General features: G+C 46.2%; 3 protein-coding genes across 3 annotated transcripts in view; 1 reads left to right on the forward strand and 2 right to left on the reverse strand.

The window, feature by feature from the left end:
- The first annotated feature begins 1,682 nt into the window (after positions 1 to 1,682).
- On the forward strand, positions 1,683 to 7,099 carry LOC138651298 (uncharacterized). The gene is made up of 3 exons (XM_069741391.1): positions 1,683 to 1,785; positions 5,257 to 5,705; positions 6,184 to 7,099. Exons 2-3 carry the CDS (start codon positions 5,262 to 5,264, stop codon positions 6,982 to 6,984), a joined length of 1,245 nt encoding a protein of 414 aa, XP_069597492.1. The 5' UTR covers positions 1,683 to 1,785; positions 5,257 to 5,261; the 3' UTR covers positions 6,985 to 7,099.
- A 4,778-nt stretch (positions 7,100 to 11,877) lies between these two features.
- On the reverse strand, positions 11,878 to 14,402 carry LOC138658164 (uncharacterized). Its single transcript, XM_069745692.1, has 3 exons — positions 14,075 to 14,402; positions 12,877 to 13,296; positions 11,878 to 12,405 (listed from the first exon to the last, which is right to left on the reverse strand). The coding sequence occupies exons 2-3, from the start codon at positions 13,294 to 13,296 to the stop codon at positions 11,878 to 11,880; spliced, it is 948 nt and encodes a 315-aa protein (XP_069601793.1). The 5' UTR covers positions 14,075 to 14,402.
- Positions 14,403 to 15,040: 638 nt separating this feature from the next.
- YJU2 (YJU2 splicing factor homolog) overlaps positions 15,041 to 25,550 on the reverse strand; it is a 45,322-nt gene continuing 34,812 nt past the window's right edge. The window contains exon 8 of the mRNA XM_069741402.1: positions 15,041 to 15,437. Coding sequence (XP_069597503.1) covers positions 15,343 to 15,437 — 95 coding nt within the window. The 3' untranslated portion in view covers positions 15,041 to 15,342. The remainder of the gene's footprint in view (positions 15,438 to 25,550) is intronic.

Consider the following 25,550-nt stretch of genomic DNA (forward strand, 5'->3'; position numbering starts at 1 on the left):
TTGTGGGGATACTTACAGTTTTAGGGGCTGTGTGGTGACATCACTTTATACTATGTTTAGGGCCTGTGTGGGGCATCATATTGTGTTGGGAGCTGTTGACTACACAACAGGAGCATATGACTTACTGCTTTATATAAAGCAGTGTATTTTATGCCGTTATCTGCTACCCGGAAAAATACATATTACAGTAAGCTATAACGTAACATGTATTAACAGTAGCATTGAGTCACCATGCTTAAAGGGCTTGTCCACTACTAGGACAACCCATTCCTGAACTAATTAAAAAACCAATACTCGCCTCCTGTGCTGACGTCATTCTAGCAGTGTTGGCAATCGCGGTCCCGGAGCTCTGGTGCGTTTGTTGTGACACCAAACATTTAGTTCAAGAAGCGGTTATCCTAGTAGCCGACAACTCCTTTAATTCTGGTCAATATTAATTTTTCTCACTTAATATAAAACTATAATAAGCAGAATAAAGTTTGGCTGCTTGGTACAGCCCTACACGATAGTCAGAGTATCTCATGTGGCCCCTTCCAATAATTAATTTCTATAGAGAAGCGGTTTTCCCTCCATCGTTAGGCTACGTTCACACTAGCGTTCGGCTAGTGTGCGTCGCGCTAGCGTCGGGCGACGCAACGGCGACGCACGCGTCATGCGCCCCTATGTTTAACATGGGGGACGCATGTGTTTTTGCTTGTTGCGTTTTCCGACACGTGCGTCTTTTTTGACGCTAGCGTCGGACCAAGAAAACGCAACAAGTTGCATTTTTCTTGCGTCCGATTTTCGTCAAAAAACGACGCACGCGTCGAAAAACGCAGCGTTTTTGCGTGCGTTTGCACGCGTTTTTCGGTGCGTTGCCGACGCAGCGGCGCACAACGCTAGTGTGAACATACCCTTAAGGTACCTTCACACATAACGATATCGTTAACGATATCGTTGCTTTTTGTGACGTAGCAACGATATCGTTAAGGAAATCGTTGTGTGTGACAGCGACCAACGATCAGGCCCCTACTGGGAGATCGTTGGTCGCTGAACAAAGTCCAGAACTTTATTTCGTCGCTGGATCTCCCATGGACATCGCTGGATCGGCGTGTGTGACACCGATCCAGCGATGTCTTCACTGGTAACCAGGGTAAACATCGGGTAACTAAGCGCAGGGCCGCGCTTAGTAACCCGATGTTTACCCTGGTTACCAGCGTAAAAGTAAAAAAAAAAAACACTACATACTTACCTACCGCTGTCTGTCCCCGGCGCTGTGCTCTGCACTCCTCCTGTACTGGCTGTGAGCGTCGGTCAGCTGGAAAGCAGAGCGGTGACGTCACCGCTCTGCTTTCCGGCCGCTGTGCTCACAGCCAGACCAGAGAAGCAGAGCGCCGAGGACAGACAGCGGTAGGTAAGTATGTAGTGTTTGTTTTTTTACTTTAACGATGGTAACCAGGGTAAACATCGGGTTACTAAGCGCGGCCCTGCGCTTAGTAACCCGATGTTTACCCTGGTTACCGGCATCGTTGGTCGCTGGAGAGCTGTCTGTGTGACAGCTCTCCAGCGACCAAACAGCGACGCTGCAGCGATCCGGATCGTTGTCGGTATCGCTGCAGCGTCGCTTAATGTGAAGGGGCCTTTAGCTTGTTGAAAGACACGGTTATCTCTTTATGGAAATGTACAGATAGCAGTGCAGACTTTGGAACAAGAGCTCTGACAACAATAGCCTATTTAGAGCACAGGAGTGCTCCCCTGCAACTAGGAAGGGAGAAGGCTGGAGCTCAGTGTTCTCAGGAAGACATGGTGAGACCAACTGTTCAAGGGTACAATTAACTCCTTAAGGACCAAGAGAATTTTTTATTTTTGTTTGCATTTTTTATTTTTCTTCTTCCAAAAGGCAACCCCTTTCTTATTTTTCTGTCACCACAGCCATATGAGGTCTTTATTTTTTTGTCAGATAAATTGTAGCTTGAATGATACCATTCCTTATACCATATCTTGTGCTTAAAAGTGGGATAAAATGGCGAAAATACTGCAATTCCTTCTTTTTTTTTTTTGGGGGGGGGGGGGGGGGGGATGATTGATACTATTTTGAGAAACAGACATATTGATAGCTTCGTATGGTTTGTTTGTTTTTTGTTTAGGGATATGTGGTGCCCGAAAAACCCAATTCTAGCATTACATTTTTTTTTTCTTCCTATGGTGCTTACCATACACGTTAACTAATTTTATATTTAGATAGGCCAAACTCTTACAGATGTGAGATACAAGATATGCTTTTTTTTCGACATTGATTTATTTTTAACCAAAGGAAAAGAGGAGAAAATCAAATTTTTATATATAAAATTTATAAAACTTTTTTTTTTTACTCCTGTTTTATAGTCTGAGATTGTTCTATCACTTACACTATATACTGAACTGTATTTAGTGTAAATCACAATGTGCAGCTGAGTTTAACTGGGTACTAAGTCGGCAGTGACAAAGGGTCTTCAACATGAACCTGGCTGTTATAATAACCTGTCCGTTCACAGGCAATCATGCCTTTAAATGCCACTGTAAGAGATTGACAGCGGCATCTAAATAATTTAACAGCAGCAAGCGGCACTCATCTGCGGCCATGACTGTTTGACACATGCATGCCGACTGTGCATCGGCAACTTATGGAGCATGCTCAGCTCCTGAACCCGCTCCTCACCCCACAATTCACTCCTCAACAAACAGATCAGTCATGAGGTGTTAAAAGTTTGAAAATGGCTAAGTTTCCCATTTTTTAAAAAAGGCACATTGCCCTAAAGCAGGGGTCCCCAACTCCAGGCCTCGAGGGCCGCCAACAGTGCAGGTTTTCAGGATTTCTTTAGTATTGCATCGGTGGTAATGTGATCATCTGCACAGGTGATGATTCCAACCCCTGTGCAATACTAAGGAAATCCTGAAAACCTACACTGTTGGCGGCCCTCGAGGCCTGGAGTTGGGGACCACTGCCCTAAAGGTAGAAATAATTTAAAGTAGATAATGTCACGAAAAAACTATTTCAATCAGTTGAATACGTAAAGGCATTCTAAAGTTATGGCTATGTAAAGTGAGACATGCCAAATTTGAAAAATGGGACTATGTCATATTGTCCCAAATATGTCATATCATTAAAGGGTCAAATCTCACTCTGTCCCTATCCAGTTAACTTTCTCCTAATGGATTTCCTGTCAAATGTCCTTAACACTAGAAGTCCCAGAAATTTCGAGCTCCAAAAGGTAGAAATGTTAAATGACACCTCTCTGGGACTTCTAGTGTTAATGGCGGTTCATCAGGGTAAACCCAAGGGTGCAACAAGATAATCTGTTCCAGGGCCCATTTTTGGGTGGGTGTGTGATAGGGTGCAGTTTACTATGGCAAAGTGAAAAATGGTTCACCAGTAAGGTGTTAGATAACTTTATATAATATAGGTACAGAGTTTATTCGAGGAGCAGCCACAAGAACCAGGCATACTATCCAACCTGGTGAGGATGAGAGGTACTACAAATATAAAGTGTGGTGTCTGACGGGCTGTGCTAGATCATAGTGAACAGTAGGCAGAAGTCGGGATCGGCAGTAGTATAAATTCCTGGTGACATCTGAGGGAAGAGGCAGAAAGGTAGTTTTTACACCTTGCACTTGATATATCTACTATATAATTGTCTAAAGGTACCGTCACACAGTGCAATTTTGATCGCTACGACGGCACGATTTGTGACGTTCGAGCGATATAGGTACGATATCGCAGCGTGTGACACGCTCCTGCGATCAGGGACCCCGCTGTGAATCGTACGTCGTAGCACATCGTTTGAAACTTTCTTTCGTCGTCCAGTGTCCCGCTGTGGCGGCATGATCGCATGGTGTGACAAAGGTGTGCACGATATTGTATACGATGTAAAGGGCGGAGGAGCTGGCTACGTAGGAGCGCTGAATTCTCCACCTCCCGTGTGCTGATTGGGCGGTACAATACTGTGCGCTCATTCGACAAAGGACTATTGTTCCCAGCGGATAAAACCGGAGCTCTCGAGCGCGCTATTCATTTCTCTCTGTAGCACGTGCTGTGAACAGAACTCCTAAATTCGCTGGATTCCCTGGACTTTTAACTACTAGACTTTTACCGCAAAAGGTATGTATAACGCTACAGCGTAGCATATGTTGCGCTTCAACGGGGATAAACGCTGGAGTGTGGTTGATTGTTCCTTTGAGTAGGGTAGGCCTGAGAACCTCAGGTACACAGCTGTTGCGTGGCCCAATTAATTACCGTATTTTTCGCTTTGTAAGACGCTCCGGATTATAAGACGCACCCCAAATTTTGAGGAGAAAAATAGGAAAAAACTATTTTTTAATAAATTGGTGGGGCGTCTTATAATCCATGCGTCTTATTACTTACCAGGGGTTGTGGTTGTGGTGGATCAGGGTCCCAGGCTCGTTGCCGGAGGCAGGAGTGGAGCATTGCTGCAGGCTGGGATGAGGGGGTCTGCAGGGGGCTCCTGTGCTGCAGGGGGGCTCCTTTGCTGCAGGCTGGGATGAGGGGTCTGCAGGGGGCTCCTGTGCTGTAGGGCTGTCTCCGGTGCTGCGGGGGGCTCTGGCGACATTTTGTGAAAGACCAGAGCCCCCCGGCAGTTCTTCCATGCGTTCCAGTATGACTAATTCCGGGAAAATGGCCGCCGGAATCTCGAGAGATGAGATCTCAGCGCTGAAATCTCATCTCCCGAGATTCCGGCGGCCATTTTCCCGGAGTCAGTCATACTGGAACTAACTCCGGGAAAATGGCCGCCGGAATCTCGAGAGATGAGATCTCAGCGCTGAAATCTCATCTCCCGAGATTCCGGCGGCCATTTTCCCGGAATTAGTCATACTGGAACGCATGGAAGAACTGCCGGGGGGCTCTGGTCTTTCACAAAATGTCGCCAGAGCCCCCCGCAGCACCGGAGCCTTCAGCATCACCCGGGGCAGCAGCGGACAACCCCGGCAGTGGCGGCGGACGACAGCGGCGGCAGGCGGTAGCGGCGGCGGACACCCCCTCCTCCCAGCCTGTAATGGTAAGCGGTATATCCGCTTTGTTAGACGCACCCACATTTCCCCCCCAAATTTGGGGGAAATAAAGTGCGTCTTACAAAGCGGAAAATACGGTAATCCTTTTACAGATCGAGATGGTTGACTGCCCCATTTAATACCAGTAGTAACATATATAGTTGTTAGATCAATGGTCAGAACATTGTTTTGTAAGCACGTGTATTTATTGTACGTTTGTTTTCTTTTTAGGAACTATGCTCACTTCCGATGAGAGTTCTGTTGTTGCTGCTGCCCTGGTGTTTGAGGCAGCACGTCTCCAAGAGGAGAGACGTCCTAAACGAAAACGTCGCATGTGGACCCGGAGCTGGCTGCAGAAAAGATCCACACTGTCACACATGGGTCTCATAAGAGAGTTACGTGACCATAACCCTCAAGATTTCCGAAACTACCTTCGGATGTCCGAGGAATCCTTCAAAATAATACTGTCTGCTGTTACGCCACTCATACAAAGGTGTGATACGCCGATGCGTGCAGCCGTGCCCGTGGAGGAAAGGTTGGCGGTGACACTGCGCTTCCTGGCAACAGGAAGGTCTCTTCAGGATTTGCAGTTTTCCGCAGCTGTTTCCAGACTTTTCCTGAGCGTTGTGATTCCGGAGACATGCGAGGCCATTGTGCAGAGCTTAAGGCATTATATGGAGGTACTACTATATTTTTTTGGCTGCTGTGTTATGTCGATATATTATACTAGCTATTGAACCCGTTCTACGCCCTGATGGCGAGCATTTCTATAGGTATATGTTCTACATCCTATCATGTGCTGCTCCCATCCTGCGCCCCCATTCTGACATGTGCTGCTGTGATCCTGCGCCTCCATTCTGACATGTGCTGCTACCATTTTGCGGCTCCATTCTGATATGTGCTGCTCCAACCCTGCGCCACCCTTTTTTATTTGCTGCTCCCATGTAATTTTATTGATTATATTATTTAGATATATTGTTTAGCACCCCCTCTGAGTCACCGAAGCCATCTGAAAAAATGGCTGCCTGCATACTCTGGGTTGTTGACTTTGTTATACTAATCCATACTGCGCCTCAATCACTGTAGGATGTCCACATGAGAGTGTATGTGCATAATATATTTGACCTAATTTGTACATGTTTCCTTCTCATCTTGCAGTTTCCCAAGACGGCGGATGACTGGAAGAGGATTGCTTCCGATTTTGATGAGCTGTGGCAGTTTCCAAACTGCGGTGGTGCATTAGATGGAAAGCATGTGCGCATCACGCAACCAGCCAACTCTGGATCCTTTTTTTTCAACTACAAAGGATATTTCAGTGTGATCCTCATGGCCCTTGTCAATGCAAACTATGAGTTTGTCGATGTGGATGTTGGCATGAATGGTCGAGTCTCCGACGGTGGTGTTTTTGAACACACTTCATTTGGGGAAAGCTTGAGGAACAATGAACTGCTGTTGCCACTAAATGAAGACACAAAAGCAAACCTAAATTTTGTCTTCATCGCTGATGAAGCTTTCCCTCTTCATCCACATTTGCTGAAGCCATTTGCACAGAGAACACTCACACCGGAGCGCAGAATCTTTAATTACCGGTTGTCGAGGGCCCGTCGTGTGGTTGAAAATGCCTTTGGGATTATGGCAAATCGGTTTAGAGTGTTCCACACAGCTATCAACTTGAAGCTGCCGTCTATAGACTTTGTGGTTTTGGCATGCTGTGTGCTCCATAATTTCCTGAGACGTCATGATACGAGCTCCTATTCTCCTCCTTCGTTTATTGATGCAGTGGACGCAAGAACCGGAGATATTGTGCCCGGGGAATGGCGTACACAACCTGATAATTTTACAGCTCTTCAAGCTCTTGGATCTGGCAGACAGGCAGACGATGCAAGGGACTGTCGCGAAAAATACTGTCAGTACTTTAATGGTTCTGGAGCTGTACCCTGGCAGGATCGCGCCGTATAAAAAAAATTTTTTTTTTGCTTTGCTGTCATATAAACCTCTCTAAATAACTTTAAATGTGATGCCTATAAAATGGTGCTGTTAACCCTTATAGCTTGGTAAACATTAAAGAAATAATGCGAAGATTTTTGGGTTTTTTTGTAACACTTTCTTGGTTTTAAATTATTTTACAACAAAATATAACATAACCCCCCCAAAAAAAAAAAATTATCTCCGGCCCAAGAGGTGTCGCAGCGTCACGCCCTGCTGCTCCACTTGACTCTGGAGGAGCGCTGCTGTCTGCTGCAGGAGCGCTGCTGTCCGCTCCAGTCGCAATTGTCTCGCCAGGAGCTCTCTTACGGTGGGCGGTTCTGTGGATAGAAGAGGTTGGAGAACCAACGTTGATTCCACTGAAAATACATCTCGACCTCTGGGGCAGGACCAAATTTTCTGTGTTGTAAATTTCTATTTGGTCTGGCACCACAGGGCGATGTAAATTTTATTAAATTTTACAGTTTTAGTTGTCTATGGTGACATCCAGCAGAAAACCACTCGCATTATCTTGATACTTACGGAGAAGGGACGCCGGTTCCTCATTGCCAGAACCAGAGCTGCTAATGTCCCATCCCAGCGATCTGGCCTCTGCTGCAGCAGCTAAAAGGAAATAATAACAGATCTGGTTAACTATGGAACACGCCGTTGGGAAGCGCTCGCTGTTTTGGTCACTTACGTATGTTAGCTTCTGGGGAGAATGCCGCCGACCCGGGGGAGGAAGAGGAGTGTCGAAAGGGAGGTGTTGAGGGTGGTGTAGGGGTGCGAGGCCGTCTGCTGTCTGGTGGTGGCGTGGTAGGCCGCTGGGTCATTACTGCGTCTGTAATGTATTCAAATATTTCCGCTACCCTCTTATGTCCCATATGCAGTTGAAAAACTGTAATCTATGATTGTTAACTTACGTGACGTCACGGACTGTGGGCTCCCGCTGGTGGTGGATGCTGTGGTGCTGCTGGCAATGGCAGGTACCTGTTGCCGCCGCTGTCTCTCTACACAGAAAGTTAACAAACGCAATCTTTAAAAACACATGTAGAGTGCTGCAGATCAAAGCTAACAATATACTGAAACATAAAATTTATATCACACTTCACAGGGGTGCGAGGGTGCATGGTCGCAACAGATGGTGGAGGCGTGGTAGGCCGCTGGGTCATTACTGCGTCTGTAATGTCTTCAAATATTTCAGCTACCCTGTTATGTCCCGTGTGATGTTAAAAAAAAATGCAATAAATGATTGTGAACTTACGTGATGTCCCGGACTGTGGGCTCCCACTGGTGCCTGAAGATGGGGTACTGGTGGCAATGGTGGGTCTGACTTGCCGCCGCTGTCTCTCTACACCTAAAGTAAAGAATCACAATGTTTACACACAAATGTTGAGTGCTGCAGATCAAAGCTTACAATATACTCAAACATAAAATAGAGATCACACTTTACAGGGGTGCGATACTCAGACATGTATGTGGGCTCTGGTGTTCAATGGTCTTCCTGTCTTTGGAAAACGTATTATTTCATCAGTAGGCCAACCTCCTCCGTTAATATTTATGGGAAATTGAGAAAGTAAAAATTATGGACATCTTAATAATTTCAAGATGGTGGTTGAGATTAGGGAACCCGACAAGTTTTCTCACGGACAACGCATATTCTGCTTGGAAAATAACTAAATTTTAACAAAACGGGGCATGTGTTTTAATGCATTTGAGGTCACGTTGGCAACCATGAGCGCAAGCCTCCCTCCCAAACCCCCCCCCCCCCCCTCCTGACAGCATGCATCTCCCAATCCCCCCATACTAGTACTTGCCTCGCCTTGCCTCCGCACGCAACTCAGCAAACATTTGTGGCGTTTTATAGCGGAGGTCAGCCCATTTTTTACGCAGCTGAAGCTGACTGCGGCAGACGCCAAACCTCCTCTCCATCATTCTTGTTATGTGGCCAAGCACTTCTCGCTTGTGGATGTGTGGGTGGGCAGGGCGGCTCTCCAGACCCTCGTAATCCATGGCATCCATCTGACTAATAAAAAAAAGGATTTCTGGCTGCCCCAGAGGAGCAGAACGCATTCTCGCCGCCATTTTAGATGGAATGACCCTGAACAGCAACGCCCAGAGGAGGAGCAGCGCTCCGCCGTCCTGCCGCGCGATTGGCATCGCAATAGCGTTGCCGTTTATGAACAGCGTCACATTTGTGACGACTGAGCGTTACGAAAGGAACGCACATAGTAAATGCCGTTCGAAGGATCGTTATATAACGCCGGAGCGGCAAGTAATGTACGCTCGTGGTCTATGACGGCGTGATGACGTACAGCGTTCCTGCGTGCCTGCCCTAGCTTGTTTTTGTCCCCTGACATCGTGATAATGGCTGCCAGTCGCCGTGGTCCACCTATGGGCATCCCAGAGCTCAAGTTCCTTATTGGAACAATGGATAGGATGCAGTATGAAACCACAGGGATGGTGCTGCACCGCAACCAGCACAAGGAGGAAGTTGTCCGTGTGGTGTCTGAGGGCCTCAGGAAGCGGTTTGGGATAACTCGCAGCAAGGCCCAGATTGTGAAAAAATGGGGCGATCTGAAGTCCAAAAGCCCAGAGCGCCTGCAGGAGCTTCGCAAGGAGATTCGCAGAGGTTAGCACTCAGGTACCCAAAAGTATGTGGCACAGCTATGGGGCAGTTTGAACGTTGCAGAGCCACTATGTGCCACAGCTATGGGACAGTATGAACGTTGCAGAGCCACTATGTGCCACACCTATGGGACAGTTTCAACGTTGCAGAGCCACTATGTGCCACAGCTATGGGACAGTATGAACGTTGCAGAGCCACTATGTGCCACACCTATGGGACAGTTTCAACGTTGCAGAGCCACTATGTGCCACAGCTATGGGACAGTATGAACGTTGCAGAGCCACTATGTGCCACACCTATGGGACAGTTTCAACGTTGCAGAGCCACTATGTGTCACAGCTATGGGACAGTATGAACGTTGCAGAGCCACTATGTGCCACACCTATGGGACAGTTTCAACGTTGCAGAGCCACTATGTGCCACAGCTATGGGACAGTTTGAACGTTGCAGAGCCACTATGTGCCACAGTTATGGGACAGTTTCAACGTTGCAGAGCCACTATGTGCCACAGCTATGGGACAGTTTGAACGTTGCAGAGCCACTATGTGCCACACCTATGGGACAGTTTCAACGTTGCAGAGCCACTATGTGCCACAGCTATGGGACAGTTTCAACGTTGCAGTGCCACAGCTATGGGACAGTTTGAACGTTGCAGAGCCACTATGTCCAACAGCTATGGGACAGTATGAACGGTGAAAAGTACTATGTGGCACAGCTAACTGCTGACCGAACTTTTTTTTTCCTTCACAGAGGCAAAGAGACAGCGCCGCCGTAGACACGAGGCATCACACACCGCCTCTGAAGTCCCAGAGCCCTCCGGGTCAAAGACAACTGATCCTAGTAGGTTCCCACAATAATGTGATTTGGATTTGGTTGCAGGTCCCCTCCTCCCCCCCCCGGCAGCCAGTGTTGCCATATATGGTAACAGACCTTTTTTTTTTAAATTTTTTTTTCCTTCACAGAGGCAAAGACACAGCGCCGCCGTAGCGACGAGGCTTCTCACACCGCCTCTGAAGTCCCAGAGCCCTCCGGGTCAAAGACAACTGATCCTAGTAGGTTCCCACAATAATGTGATTTGGATTTGGTTGCAGGTCCCCTCCTCCCCCCCCCCCCCCCGGCAGCCAGTGTTGCCATATATGCTGACAGACCTTTTTTTTTTTTTTTCCCTTCACAGAGGCAAAGACACAGCACCACCGCCGCCACGAGGCATCCCGCACAGCCTCTTCTACATCTGTGCCCTCCGGGTCTACTCCTCCAGATCCTAGTAGGTTCCCACAATTATGTGATTTGGATTCAGTTGCAGGTCCCCTCTTCCCCCCCACCCCCTCCCCCGGCAGCCAGTGTTGCCATATATGCTGACAGACCTTTTTTTTTTTTTTTTCCCCTTCACAGAGGCAAAGACACAGCACCACCGCCGCCACGAGGCATCCCGCACAGCCTCTTCTACATCTGTGCCCTCCGGGTCTACTCCTCCAGATCCTAGTAGGTTCCCACAATTATGTGATTTGGATTCAGTTGCAGGTCCCTCTTCCCCCCCACCCCCTCCCCCGGCAGCCAGTGTTGCCATATATGCTGACAGACCTTTTTTTTTTTTTTCCCTTCACAGAGGCAAAGAGACAGCGCCGCCGCCGACAGCACGAGGCATTCGACACAGACTCAGATCCCGAAGTGCCCTCCGTGCCTCAACATCCTAGTAGGTTCCCACAATAAAGTTATTTTGATTTTGTTGCAGGCCCACTCTTTCACCCCCAACCCAAACACCCCCCCCTCAAGTCAGTTTTGCCCTTATATGCTGACTGTTTTTTTTTTTTTTCCTTCACAGAAGCAAAGACACATCGGGAGACTACTGTGTTATTAATGTTATGTTTTTTGACCCACAGCTGTCGTCACTGTGAACAAGGAGGATCTTGAAGCCGGCATAGAAAAGCTAATCCACACTATGGCGCGTATTCAGGAGCAGCACAATGTGGCAATGGAGGAGCTGCAGAAGCTGCGGGACATGTGCCAGCAGTTGTAGGCGGGCCAATAATACATTTTTGGTTGTTACAATAAAAATATTTAGTTTAACTATCATTCCATTTTTTTTGTATTAGTTAACTGTACATGAATTTGTTACGTTAATTTGTGCCCTCATACAGTGCTGTGATCGAGACACACCAATCAAAAAGTAGTGATAGAATTTCTAATAAAAGCTTTTATTTGAAACATTATTTTAACAAGACAATAAAATAAAAAGGAATGTAAAAGAAGTTAGGAAATCACAAATTATGATACGACGATTGTTCCGGCTGAAAACTTTGGTGCCTGATGGGCGAAGCCATATGTGAAGGTATTGGCGTGTAGGAGTTATTAGGGGGTGGCTGGCCGAAGTGGGAAACGTGAGCATTGTGTCGCATCGATGTCTGACACTGTGACCAACCATTGTAATTTGATGGCTCTGTCCGCTGTATTGGCCGGGAAGAGACCAAACAAGTGTTCTTGTCCAAATCGCCATCTGTACCCTTGTTTACTGCTTCCATAATCAGACGCTCTGCTAGTATTCTTTGGTTGTCGTCCATTTTGGCCAGTTTGTCAACCACATAGTGTCCAAACCCCTGCAACGCAGGGCTAACATTTCTTGTCAACACCTTCTTTGCAAGGCTCAATAGTTCATGTGAGGCGTCTGAGGTGGCTTTCCGTTTTCTTGGACCTTGCCTCGATTGAGTCCTGGCAGGTGCAGCCTCCACTAAATCTGTTGTCGTGCAGTCCTGTGAACAGTCCAGTGTACTCTCCTGCGCACTGTCATCCTGGGGGGGAAAAAAAAAACAAGTTATGAACCCGGCAACAAAAAGTTGTACCACCATAACCGCATCCAAACTATATATTCGTAGTAGGTAAAAAAAAATTATAATATATTTTAAGCTTAGTAATATTCTTTAACCCTCCCTTTTATTTAATACTTTGAACTACACTGTTCTGACTGCTAGGGGAACCTGACGAATATTTTATAGTCTAAATAGTCTCAACAAGAGTACATCGGCAGCTTGAAGCGATACTATTTTCTATATTGCTTAGATGGTATGGTTTAGATATATCGCCATTTCATACATATTAAGTTCCCCATATAATACTTGACTGCGACAGGGTTACTTATGTGTACATGTTTTTGTAACAACTTCAAACTGATGTGATAATCAGAAGTATAAAACATAAAATGCAGAGAAAAATTATGTAATTATAGGACACATTGGTGAACTTTCGTCCAAAGAGCTACTTACTTGTTGCCCTTGTGACTCCTGCTCGGCGTGGTTCTCCGAAACAATTTGTTCCACAGGTGCCAACAAGCGAAGACACGTGGAAGTCCGTGGCACCTCTTGGTCCCTCAGAAAATTAAGATGTTCAAAATACCAAAGTTTTGGCACATAAACATCTTCAGTGGAAGCTCCGGACCTTGTAGTCTGAAGAACCTTGTTCAGCTCCTTCCTCCACACCGTGCGGAGCGCCTGGATTTTCTTTTTAATAACTGCTTCGTTTGCTGCCTCTTCTGGTGCATGACGATTGTAAAGCTCAATGAGCTTTAAGTAACCCTCCCTCCTCTTTTCCCTGTTACAATACTCAGGAGATTTGATTTTCCAGAGGCAGGGAAAAGACTGATAAATTTCGATGAAATCCCTGATGAACTCCACACGATTTGACATCTGAAAAATAATTATAAAAAAAAATTACATGGTTGACAAAGAGTCCTTTAAACAATACTTTTGCCAGTGTGCCAAACGCTTAACAGCAGCCACACAAAGCGCTCATGCCTACCATCGCTTCTTCCATCTGCCACGCCATAGGCCACCATAACCCAAAACAGTGTACCGCCCGCTTCCCTACAGCAGCCACACAAAGCGCTCATGGTGACCATACATTGTACCATCTGCCACGCTCTAGCTCACCAGACACAACCGGTCATAACCAGTCACAACAGCGTACCATCCGCATCGCTTCAGCGGCGGAACGAAGCGGTCATGCCGACCAAACTGCGTTCCATCTACCACGCTGTAGCCCACCAGTCACGACCAGTCACAACCAGTCACAACAGCGTACCATCCGCATCGCTACTTCCATCTGCCGCGCCATAGGCCACTACCGCCCGCTTCCCCACAGCAGCCACACAAAGCGCTCATGGTGACCATACATTGTACCATCTGCCACGCTCTAGCTCACCAGACACAACCGGTCATAACCAGTCACAACAGCGTACCATCCGCATCGCTTCAGCGGCGGAACGAAGCGGTCATGCCGACCAAACTGCGTCCCATCTACCACGCTGTAGCCCACCAGTCACGACCAGTCACAACAGCGTACCATCTGTCACATTGTAGCCCTCCAGTCACAACAGTGTACCATCCGCTTCGCTTCAGCGGTGGAACGAAGCACTCATGCCGTCCATACAGCGTTCCATCCACCACGCCCAAGCGGTTTACATACCTCGAAGCAGCGGTGCAAAGCGTGGTATATTCAGCGAAGTACAAAATTCCAATGTCCAGGTCCACCAAGTGTCCAAGTACGAAGTGAAGAAAGGAAATTTTGAAAGCAGTGAGGTGGCATTGGGAACAATAGCGCTCAGGTGACAAATTTTCCAACCAATTGTGTGCACAGAACCTTTGGCCTATCAGCACACTAGCTAGTAGCACAACACGCCCCTAGTGAACAACGTCACGCACAGATTATGCAAAATTTGCTCTGAATCGTCGTGTGTGACACGACCGTACGACTGTCCCATACGACTTCTACATCGCAAATACGTCATGAATTTATCGCTTCAGCGCCGTGCATAGTGTAGTGTGACCGCAGTCTACGATGTTTGAAACGATAATTAAGCGACGATGCAACGTCACAAATCGTGCCGTCGTAGCGATCAAAATTGCACTGTGTGACGGCACCCTAATTCTGTTTGTCTAATGGAAATCCCGCGTCGCTGATTGGTCGCGCCAGCCGCCCGCAACCAATCAGCGACAGGCGCAGTTCTGTCAGTCACAGTGCCACGTAGTTCAGTCACGTTTACTGAATAAGTTCTGTCAGTCACAGTGCTACGTAGTTCAGTCACGTTTACTGAACAAGTTCAGTCAGTCACAGTGCCACGCACAAATATATTGTCGATGTACTGATTTATTTAAATACAGTTAGATATTCATGTAATGGTTTATATATTTTGATGATCTCTTTAATAATTTCATTCAGTTGTATTAAGTTCTATGAGCAATACAATTATTGATAATGTATATATTTTACCCGGAAAATCCTGTGTATTCATTGCATTATTCTTAAATCTTCATAAATAAAACACATCCATATTCTAGAATACCCAATGCGTTAGAATCGGGTCACCATCTAGTAATCAATAATCAGGATTAGATGTTCTAAGTAGATTCTGCTATAGAAAAGCTTGTGCAGTAAGTTTTCAGTAAGGGAATTTTAATGCAGAAGATAAAAACACCAGCAGAAGCCAGAGCACAAATAACTTACTACAACACAAACAGGAAGATTTCTTAACACCAACACAAAAAGATGAAGCACATAGTAATCAATCAAGTTTCAGACAAGAATATATAAAAGCAGCAATGTGATGGATTCCAGGTGAAATTGACGCCAGTGTAACTTTGCACAGTTTTTTCCCCCTAAATCTTCCACCTTTTTCCAATGACTCTTGGATCCAAAATATTTGCGGATATCTTTTCTTTATCATCTGCTCTTCTCTACGTGCTGTCTTCACTGTCAGAATAAGCACCCAACAAAGACAAGGACGATGCTCCTGTATTTGATGTAGCAATTTTGATGTTACACGTGTTTCCTATGAAAAAGAGTAGATCATAACTCTATATAGCACAAAATATTCCAGCATATTTAGATATCAGGAATAGCAGAAACGAACATAATGGAACTCCTACTAGCCAATCACTATAGCATTAGTAAAGGCCATTTACACATTTATGCCAACTTCAGCCCATTAATGAGTATATACAAGCCAATCGGTGCTCATTTACTGATTTTTTTTTTTTTTTTTTATACACGCCAACTAAAACTAGTGAAACACAACCCTCCGTAGTACAATTATGCTACCAGTATACAGCATCTTGTTGTCAGCAGCACATCTCCTGTTTACATGGTAAGATGATGTACCAATAATGATGAATGGTATGTCAGCACATTACCAATCTGTTAAAGCCATGATTTAAAAAAAAACAAAAAAAAACACAGAGGTATGAGACACATTGATTGAAGCAATGAGGAATTTCTGTTAAACTGTTGGAAAACTTGAAGCTTTACTTGTCTACGTCTCTAGTTGGAGCGCGGGGCTTCCCCATCTATTGTGGAAGACTGGTGCCTACACAATGCTATGCACAAAGGGGAAGGAGAAGCTGCAGACGTGGCCAGATATTTTGCATTATATACAATTACCTCTAGTTTGTTCAGCTTTTGTTCACATTCTAAAGATTGGTATTTTGGAAAATAGGTAGCTACTACTAATCTCAGACATTAAAAGGAGTTGTCTGGTGATAATAGATTTAGACTTACCACTAATTCGGTTTCTAATCAACCATGACAGCACACAGAGACAGGAAACACAAATAGGTCAAATGGTCCCTTCCACATCCTCCCTCCCGTGTTATTATAAAGGACCACAAGAGTATGAATGCTTCAAATTATATTTATTATCACTGACTGAATAATGCAAAAAAAATACGGGGAGGGAATTACCCGTGCTGTCATGGTGGTTCATTAGAAACCGAAATAATGGGTAAGTCTAATTCAATTTTCTCTAAAAACACACCCTCCCCCCCTCCCCCCCCCCACGACAGCACACCAGAGGAATACCCAAGAGTAATGTTTAGGGAAGTATAGCCTGGGGAATAGTGATGAGCGAGTGTACTTATTGCTCGGGTTTTCCGGGTATTTGTAACTACTCAGAGATTTCGTTTTTGTCACCTCAGCTACATGATTTACAGATACTAGCCAGCCTGAGTACATGTGGGGGTTGCCTGGTTGCTAAGGAATCACCACATGTAATCAAGCTGTCTCGTAGCCGTAAATCATGCAGCTGAGGCAATGAAAACTAAATCTCCGAGCACTAACAAATACTTGGAGATCACCCAAGTGTGCTCACAAAAACCCGAGCAACGAGTACACTCATTCATCACTACTGGAGAACTTTCCTCCCAAAAGGCTAAATTTGATCTAGCCTGTAGATCTAACCTGTAATGTCTGTAGAATGTATAGAACAAGGACTTCAATGGAAGTGCTGGCTTTCTCAGCCCAGGAGACTGATACCACTCTAGTGGAGTGAGCTGTAGGCTTCTCCGGAGGTGGAAGGCCCTGGATCTGGTATGCTTCAGTAATAAATCTTTGATCCAGTTGGTGATAGTGGATCTTGAAGTCTTTTTCCTCGCCCTGAAGCTGGGCAAACAGATTCAGATCTCTTTTACCCTTTTGCATTTCTTGGAGATAATGAAGGACCATTCTCCGTACTTCCAGAGTGTGGAATTCTTCTTCTTTCTCATTTGTCAGATTCTGACAGAAGGGGGGTATTTCTTGAGATCTGTGGAACTCGGAGATCACTTTGGGTAGAAATTATGGTTCCAGACGAAGAATGAGTCGGTCCTCTAGGATTCTCAAGTATGATTCCTTAAGGCTACGTTCACATTAGCGTTTCCCGACGCAGCGTCGGGAAACGCTGCGGCGACGCATGCGTCATGCACCCCTATATTTAACATGGGGGACGCATGAATATGCGTTGTGATGCATTGTGCGACGCATGCGTTTTTTTTTTGCCGCAAGCGTCGGGTGCAGAAAACGCAACAAGTTGCATTTTTCTTGCGTCCAAATTTCGGCAAAAAACGACGCATGCGTCGCAAAACGCAGCGTTTTTGCGTGCGTTTTGGTGCGTTTTTATTTGCGTTGTGTCGCCGACGCAGCGACGCACAACGCAAATGTGAACGTAGCCTAACAGAGAGCCTGTAGTTCGCCCACCCCTCTGACTGTGGTTATGGCTACAAGGAAGGCTGTATTCCAAGAGAGTCTGTTCAGCTTTATAGATAAGGGCTCAAATGGAGGAAGTGTCGGCCCTCTAAGGGTCCCAGATTCTCTATTCTAGGACAAAGGTGAGAAGCTGTCGTTCTAAATCTCTTCACCCAGTGATGCTTGGCCAGGCTCAGGTCAAAATAGGAACTCAATGCTGCCACTTGGACCTTGAGGGTATTTAGTTTGAGACCCTGTTCTAGGACTTCCTGCAGAAAATTCAGGATCTGGGCAATGTTAGGTTGACGTGGGTCTGAATGTTGAATGCGACCGCAACGTCATCTAAGGTCCTTCGCTCAATGCATCCTTAGGAACGGAGGCCGCCGCTTGCACCGCTAAGAGTCGGGGGCCGTCGGAGGGTAAGTATATCCCATATTTTTTATTTTTATTCTTTTTTTACATGAATATGGATCCCAGGGCCTGAAGGAGTCTCCTCTCCTCCAGACACTGGGAACCATCCGTACCGCACACGCCGTATAAGATGACTGGGCATATAAGATGACCCCGTCTTTTATATGGAAAAGTTGGGGGTCGTCTTATACGCGCAGTCATCTTATACACCAGAAAATACAGTACTATTTAAAAGACCCTTGTTTTTCAAAATTGAGAATTCAGAAGCCAGGCAGCCAGGTGTAGCTTCTCGGGGTCTGAATGATGAACTGGCCCTTTGAGAAGGAGGTCTCTGATTGGAGGATCAGGGGGCCATTTATACTCGGGCTGGTTAAGGTGCCGAACCAGCTCCTTCTCGGCCAGAACAGTGCTACTAGGATCACCTTGGCCCTTTCGGATCCTATTTTTCACAGAATTCTTGGAAAGATTAGAACCAGAGGGAAGGAGTATGCCAGCTTGAATTTCCATTGGTGGGCAAACGCGTCCACACCTAGGCAAATATCATCTGGATTTAAGGGGAAAAAAAATGAGCCACTTTCGCGTTCTGATATCCTGCAAAAAGATCTACCCTCTGGGTGACCCCATCTTTTGGTTAGTATCTGGAAGACTTTGAGATTTAGACTCCATTCTCCTGGTGAATCTTTCTCCTGCTGAGGAAATAGGCCTGTACGTTGACCAAATCTTATGTGGAGGGCTGACAAGGAGACGGTGTTCTTCAGCCCAGGAGAATATTCTTGCTAAGATTGATCTTCGGTCCTCGAGTGTCATGCTTCCTTGGTGACAGAGGTGGGCTACCGTAGTCATGTTGTCTGAGTAGATCTTTACATGGGTATCCTGAATCAAAGATGTTGCCTATCCAAGCCCTCCCTTTACACCCTTCAGTTCTCTGAAGTTGGAGAATTGTTGGCTGATCTCTCTTGACCAGAGAGTCGCTGGAATATATCTTGGGAAACCATGGCTCCCCATCCCCTTCTGCTGGTGTCTACTTTTATTGTGACCATAGGGCCCTGGATCCAGGGAACTCCTCTGTTCAGGTTCTTTGGGCTGAGCCATCAGGATAGAGAGCGCCGAATATTCTTTTGTAAGGGAAATACTAGTTTCTTCCTTGAACGGAGACCGCTGAACATTTCTTCTTGTACTGTCTGAGAAGTCTTCTCTTATTCTACCTCTATGGTTCCCTTTACCACCATAAGGAGCTCTTCCATGTTTTCTGAGGAAAAATAGTATTTCTTATGTTGGGAGGCATCAGGGTCTAGGCTTAGCTCGCCTTCCTCCAGAAGCTACTCCGGAATGGACATCTCCTATTAACAGTCCCCGTCACCTTCCTCTTCCAGGCTAATCTTCCTTCTTTTAGCCGCGGGGGACGGGAATACTGGGAGATGGTGTGGACTGGGAGAAAGAGGCCAGGGAAGATTTAATCTTCTGGTGGACTATTCCTTTGATTTCATCCATGTTAACACAAAGGATCGGTCCTAACTTAACCCCTTCATGACCCAGCCTATTTTGACCTTAATGACCTGGCCGTTTTTTGTAATTCTGACCAGTGTTCCTTTATGAGGTAATAACTCAGGAACACTTCAACGAATCCTAGCAGTTCTGAGACTGTTTTTTCATGACATATTGGGCTTCATGTTAGTGGTAAATTTAGGTCGATAATTTTTGCGTTTATTTGTGAAAAAAATGGAAATTTGGCTAAAATTTTGAAAATTTCGCAATTTTCAAATTTTGAATTTTTATTCTGTTAAACGAGAGAGTTATGTGACACAAAATAGTTAATAAATAACATTTCCCACATGTCTACTTTACATCAGCACAATTTTGGAAACAAAATTTTTTTTTTTTGCTAGGAAGTTATAAGGGTTAAAGTTTGCCCAGCAATTTCTCATTTTTACAACGAAATTTATAAAACCATTTTTTTTTTTTAGGAGCCATCTCACATTTGAAGTCAGTTTGAGGGGTCTATATGGCTGAAAATACCCAAAAGTGACACCATTCTAAAAACTGCACCCCTCAAGGTACTCAAAACCACATTCAAGAAGTTTATTAACCCTTCAGGTGCTTCACAGCAGCAGAAGCAACATGGAAGGAAAAAATGAACATTTAACTTTTTAGTCACAAAAATTATCTTTTAGCAACAATTTTTTTATTTTCCCAAGGGTAAAAAGAGAAACTGGACACCAAAAGTTATTGTACACTTTGTCCTGAGTACACCGATACCCCATACGTGGGGGGAACCACTGTTTGGGTGCACGACAGGGCTCGGAAGGGAAGGAGCGCCATTTGACTTTTGAATGAAAAATTAGCTCCAATCATTAGCGGACACCATGTCGCGTTTGGAGAGCTCCTGTGTGCCTAAACATTGGAGCTCCCCCACATGTGACCCCATTTTGGAAACTAGACCCCCCAAGGAACTTATCTAGATGCATAGTGAGCACTTTAAACCCTCAAGTGCTTCACAGAAGTTTATAACGCAGAGCCGTGAAAATAAAAAATCATTGAAAAAGTACTTTTTTTTTCACAAAAAAATACTTTTAGCCTCAATTTGTTCATTACCACATGGGCAACAGGATACAATAGATCCTAAAATTTATTGGGCAATTTCTCCTGAGTACACTGATACCTCACATGTGGGGGGCAAACCACTGTTTGGGCACATGGCAGGGCTCGGAAGAGAAGGAGCGCCATTTGACTTTTTGAATGAAAAATTAGCTCCAATCGTTAGCGGACACCATGTCGCGTTTGGAGAGCCCCTGTGTGCCTAAACATTGGAGCTTCCCAACATGTGACCCCATTTTGGAAACTAGACCTCCCAAGGAACTAATCTAGATGTGCGGTGACCACTTTAAACCCTCAAGTGGTTCATAGAAGTTTATAACGCAGAGCCGTGAAAATAAAAAATCATTTTTCTTTCCTCAAAAATTATTTTTTAGCCCACAATTTTTTATTTTCACAAGAGTAACAGGAGAAATTGGACCCGAAAAGTTGTTGTCCAGTTTGTCCTGAGTACACTGATACCCCATATGTGAGGGTAAACCACTGTTTGGGCACACGTCGGGGCTCGGAAGGGAAGTAGTGACTTTTGAAATGCAGACTTTGATGGAATGGTCTGCGGGTGTCACGTTGCATTTGCAGAGCCCCTGCTGTGCCTAAACAGTAGAAACCCCCCACAAGTGACCCCATTTTGGAAACTAGACCCCCAAGGAACCTATTTAGTGATGTGGTGAGCACTTTGAACCCCCAAGTGCTTCACAGAAGTTTACAACGCAGAGCCGTGAAAATAAAAAATCATGTTTCTTACCTCAAAAATGATGTTTTAGCAAGCATTTTTTTATTTTCACAAGGGTAACAGGAGTAATTGGACCCCAATAAGTGTTGCCCAGTTTGTCCTGAATATGCTGGTACCCCATATGTGGGGGTAAACCACTGTTTGGGGGCACGTCGGGGCTCGGAAGGGAGGGAGCACCATTTGACTTTTTGAATGCAAGACTGACTGGAATCAATGGTGGCGCCATGTTGCGTTTGGAAACCCCTGATGTACCGTAACAGTGGAAACCCCTCAATTCTAACTCCAACACTAACCCCAACACACCCCTAACCCTAATCCCAACCCTAACCCTAATCCCAACCCTAAACCCAACCCTAACCACAAGCCTAATCTTAATCCTATTTCCAACCCTAGCCCTAATTCCAACCCTAACCCTAAGGCTATGTGTCCACGTTGCGGATTCGTATGAGATTTTCCCGCACCATTTTTAAAAAAAAATCCGCAGGTAAAAGGCACTGCGTTTTACCTGTGGATTTACAGCGGATTTCCAGTGTTTTTTGTGCGGCTTTCACCTGCGGATTCCTATTGAGGAACAGGTGTAAAACGCTGCGGAATCCGCACAAAGAATTGACATGCTGCGGAAAATACAACATAGCGTTTCCGCGCGGTATTTTCCGCACCATGTGCACAGCGGATTTGGTTTTCCATAGGTTTACATGGTACTGTAAACCTGATGGAAAACGGCTACGAATCCGCAGCGGCCAATACGCTGCGGATCCGCAGCCAAATCCGCACCGTGTGCACATAGCCTAATTCTAACCCTAACCCTAGTTCTAACCCTAATTCTAGCCGTAACCCAAACCCTAACCCTAAGGCCAGGTTCACACTGCGCTAGCAGCAGCCCGTTCAGCACATACGCTAACGGGCTGCTGCTAGCGCAAGTGGTGACGTCTGCATCGCGCTAGCGCAGATAGAGCATCTGCTAGCTCTATCTGCGCTAGCAGTGACGGACCCGGAAACGCTGCAGCCCGCGTCTCTGGGTCCGTCACTCAATGACGGCACATCCCTAGCGCACGCCCATTGTGGGCGTGCGCTAGCGATGCGTCCGACATTGCTGTCAATGGCGGCCGTAACGGACTACGTTACACCGCGTTTATGCTGTGGTGTAACGTAGTCCGTCTAACGGACTGCCTAGACGCAGTGTGAACCAACCCTAACCCTAGTGGGGCAAAAAAAAAATATATATATATATTTTCTTTATTTTATTATTGTCCCTACCTATGGGGGTGATAAAGGGGGGGGTTTATTTATTATTTTTTTTATTTTGATCGCTGTGATAGAAGCTATCACAGCGATCAAAATGTACCTGTAACGAATCTGCCGGCCGGCAGATTCAGCAGGCGCACTGCGCATGCGCCCGCCATTTTGGAAGATGGCAGCGCCCATGGAACAGACGGACGGACACCGGGAGAGACACAGGAGGTCGGTAAGTATGAGGGGAGGGGATCGGACAGCGGGGGGAGCCCACAGGAGGACGGAGGGGAGCGGAGGAGAGCACATGACCGGACGGAGGAAAGCAGATCGGGGGGGGGGGGGGGTTGAGTCAGATCACGATCTCCAGCCAAGCTGATGCTTTTGCAGCATCGGCCATGGCTGGATTGTAATATTTCACCAATTTTCATTAGTGAAATATTACTATCGCTCTGATTGAAAAGAAACGTCACTTTCAACAGCCAATCAGAGCGATCGTAGCCACGGGGGGGCTAAGCCACCCCCCCTGGCTCAAGTACAACTCCCCCTGTCCCTGCAGGCCGGGTGAAATTACAGTTAATACAGTTAACCCTTTCACCCGGCCTGCAGGAGCGCGATCCGACCATGACGCATATGCTGCATCACAGGTCGGATTGGCACAGGTTTTCATGACGCATACGGTGCCTCAAAGGTCGGGAAGGGGTTAAGGTGTCTTCTTGTCTGGGGCTCTCATATGGTCAACCGGATACAGCACTGAGATCTCATCTCCCGAGATATTGGTGCCGGGATCTCCATCTGCGCATGAGTCGCCCCTGGCAGACATTTTCCCGGAGTCCTCCGCATAGTAAACCATGTAAGTGCTGGGGCTCTGGTCTTTCACAAAATGTAGTCAGAGCCCTAGCACCACCGAACACCAGCAGAGGCGCACATCCGAACACCCCCTCATCCCAGCCTGCAGCAACACTCTTGCCTCCTCCAGCAGCGACACTGGGGCCCCGAATTCACCGCAGTCACCACCCCCAGTAAGCAATAAGACGCATGGATTATAAACACCACCATTTTATATATATAAAAAAAATATTTCCCTATTTTTCTCCTCAAAATTTGTGGTGCGTCTTATAACCTGCAAAACACAGTATATTTTTACCACCAAAATTGTTTTAGCCTCAGATTTTACATTTACACATGGGGAAATGGGTAAAAATGGCACCAAAATTTGTCCCACAATTTCTGCTGAATGTAGAAACACCCCAAATGTGGCTGTACAGTACTGCTTAACCATACATGGAGACTCAGGAGGGATAGAGCGCTATTGGCAAATAGCGCTCCATTCCTCCAGAGTCTCGCTGTATGGCTAAGCAGTACTGTTATGCAGGAGGCATCCTGGAGCAAAGAATTTTCCATAAGTTTGCTGACTCCACATACAAAGCCCCTAAGTGCTAGAAAAGCAGGACCCCCCCTCAAGTGACCCCATTTTGTAAATTATGCCCCTTTAGGAATTTACAGGTGTTTTCCAGAAACAAGTAGCATTGGATGTTGCTGAGTGAAAATTGCAAAACTACCATTGTAGTGACCAGTACATTGCGCTCAGCTCATGCATCTGTAAATTAGCCGGACTCTCCTAGCTACAAAAATGACAAACATGTGGACGCTAGATGTGGTTTAGGCACACTTGATTAAATACCGAACGTGTGAAATTGGCCTAATACAATAGTTTGGCTCCTTCGTTAGCAGCGCTAGGGCCTTGAGGTTCAACTTCCTGCAGGAAGTTTTATGTTCTCCCCGTGTTTGCATGGGTTTCCTTCGGGTTCTCCAGTTTCCTCCTACACCCCAAAGACATACTGATAGGGAAATTAGATTGTGACCCCCCCACTGGGGACAGCGATGGTGATGATGATGTCTGTAAACATTGTGTATATATTCGGGCTATAAAAGTAAGCATTAGAAATACATTTTCAATCAATAAAAGAAGGTTTTTTTTGTGTACTCACCATAAAATCCTTTTCTCCGAGCCACTCATTGGGGGACACAGGACCACGGGTGTTATGCTGCTACCACTAGGAGGCTGACACTAAGTTAATACAAAGAAAGTTAGCTCCTCCTCTGCAGTATACACCCTCATGCTGGCTCCCAGAGAACCAGTCCAGTGCAAAAGCAGTAGGAGAACATTAACCACACATAAGAGTACAACATGTCAAACTAAAGAACAGGCACAAGCCATTAGGCTAAAGGTACCTTCACATTAAGCGACGCTGCAGCGATACCGACAACGATCCGGATCGCTGCAGCGTCGCTGTTTGGTCGCTGGAGAGCTGTCACACAGACCGCTCTCCAGCGACCAACGATGCCGGTAACCAGGGTAAACATCGGGTAACTAAGCGCAGGGCCGCGCTTAGTAACCCGATGTTTACCCTGGTTACCATCCTAAAAGTAAAAAAAAACAAACGCTACATACTTACCTACAGCCGTCTGTCCTCCAGCGCTGTGCTCTGCACTCCTCCTGTACTGTCTGTGAGCACAGCGGCTGGAAAGCAGAGCGGTGACGTCACCGCTCTGCTTTCCGGCTGACTGACGCTCACAGCCAGTACAGGAGGAGTGCAGAGCACAGCGCTGGAGGACAGACGGCTGTAGGTAAGTATGTAGCGTTTGTTTTTTTTTACTTTTAGGATGGTAACCAGGGTAAACATCGGGTTACTAAGCGCGGCCCTGCGCTTAGTTACCCGATGTTTACCCTGGTTACCAGTGAAGACATCGCTGGATCGGTGTCACACACGCCGATCCAGCGATGTCAGCAGGAGTCCAGCGACGAAATAAAGTTCTGGACTTTATTCAGCGACCAATGATCTCCCAGCAGGGGCCTGATCGTTGGTCGCTGTCACACATAACGATTTCATTAACGATATCGTTGCTACGTCACAAAAAGCAACGATATCGTTAACAATATCGTTATGTGTGAAGGTACCTTAACAGGGTGGGTGCTGT

Source organism: Ranitomeya imitator, chromosome 1 (genome assembly GCF_032444005.1).
Source record: "Ranitomeya imitator isolate aRanImi1 chromosome 1, aRanImi1.pri, whole genome shotgun sequence".
In the NCBI taxonomy this organism is placed as follows: Eukaryota; Metazoa; Chordata; class Amphibia; order Anura; family Dendrobatidae; genus Ranitomeya; species Ranitomeya imitator.

Bases quoted from the DNA above. Each gene is read 5' to 3' on its own strand.
- LOC138651298 (XM_069741391.1), top strand. From the start codon at position 5,262: ATGCTCACTTCCGATGAGAGTTCTGTTGTTGCTGCTGCCCTGGTGTTT. The intron at 5,706-6,183 runs GTACTACTATAT...CTCATCTTGCAG, and splicing joins GCTTAAGGCATTATATGGAG to TTTCCCAAGACGGCGGATGA.
- LOC138658164 (XM_069745692.1), bottom strand. From the start codon at position 13,296: ATGTCAAATCGTGTGGAGTTCATCAGGGATTTCATCGAAATTTATCAG. The intron at 12,406-12,876 runs GTAAGTAGCTCT...TTTCCCCCCCAG, and splicing joins AGGAGTCACAAGGGCAACAA to GATGACAGTGCGCAGGAGAG.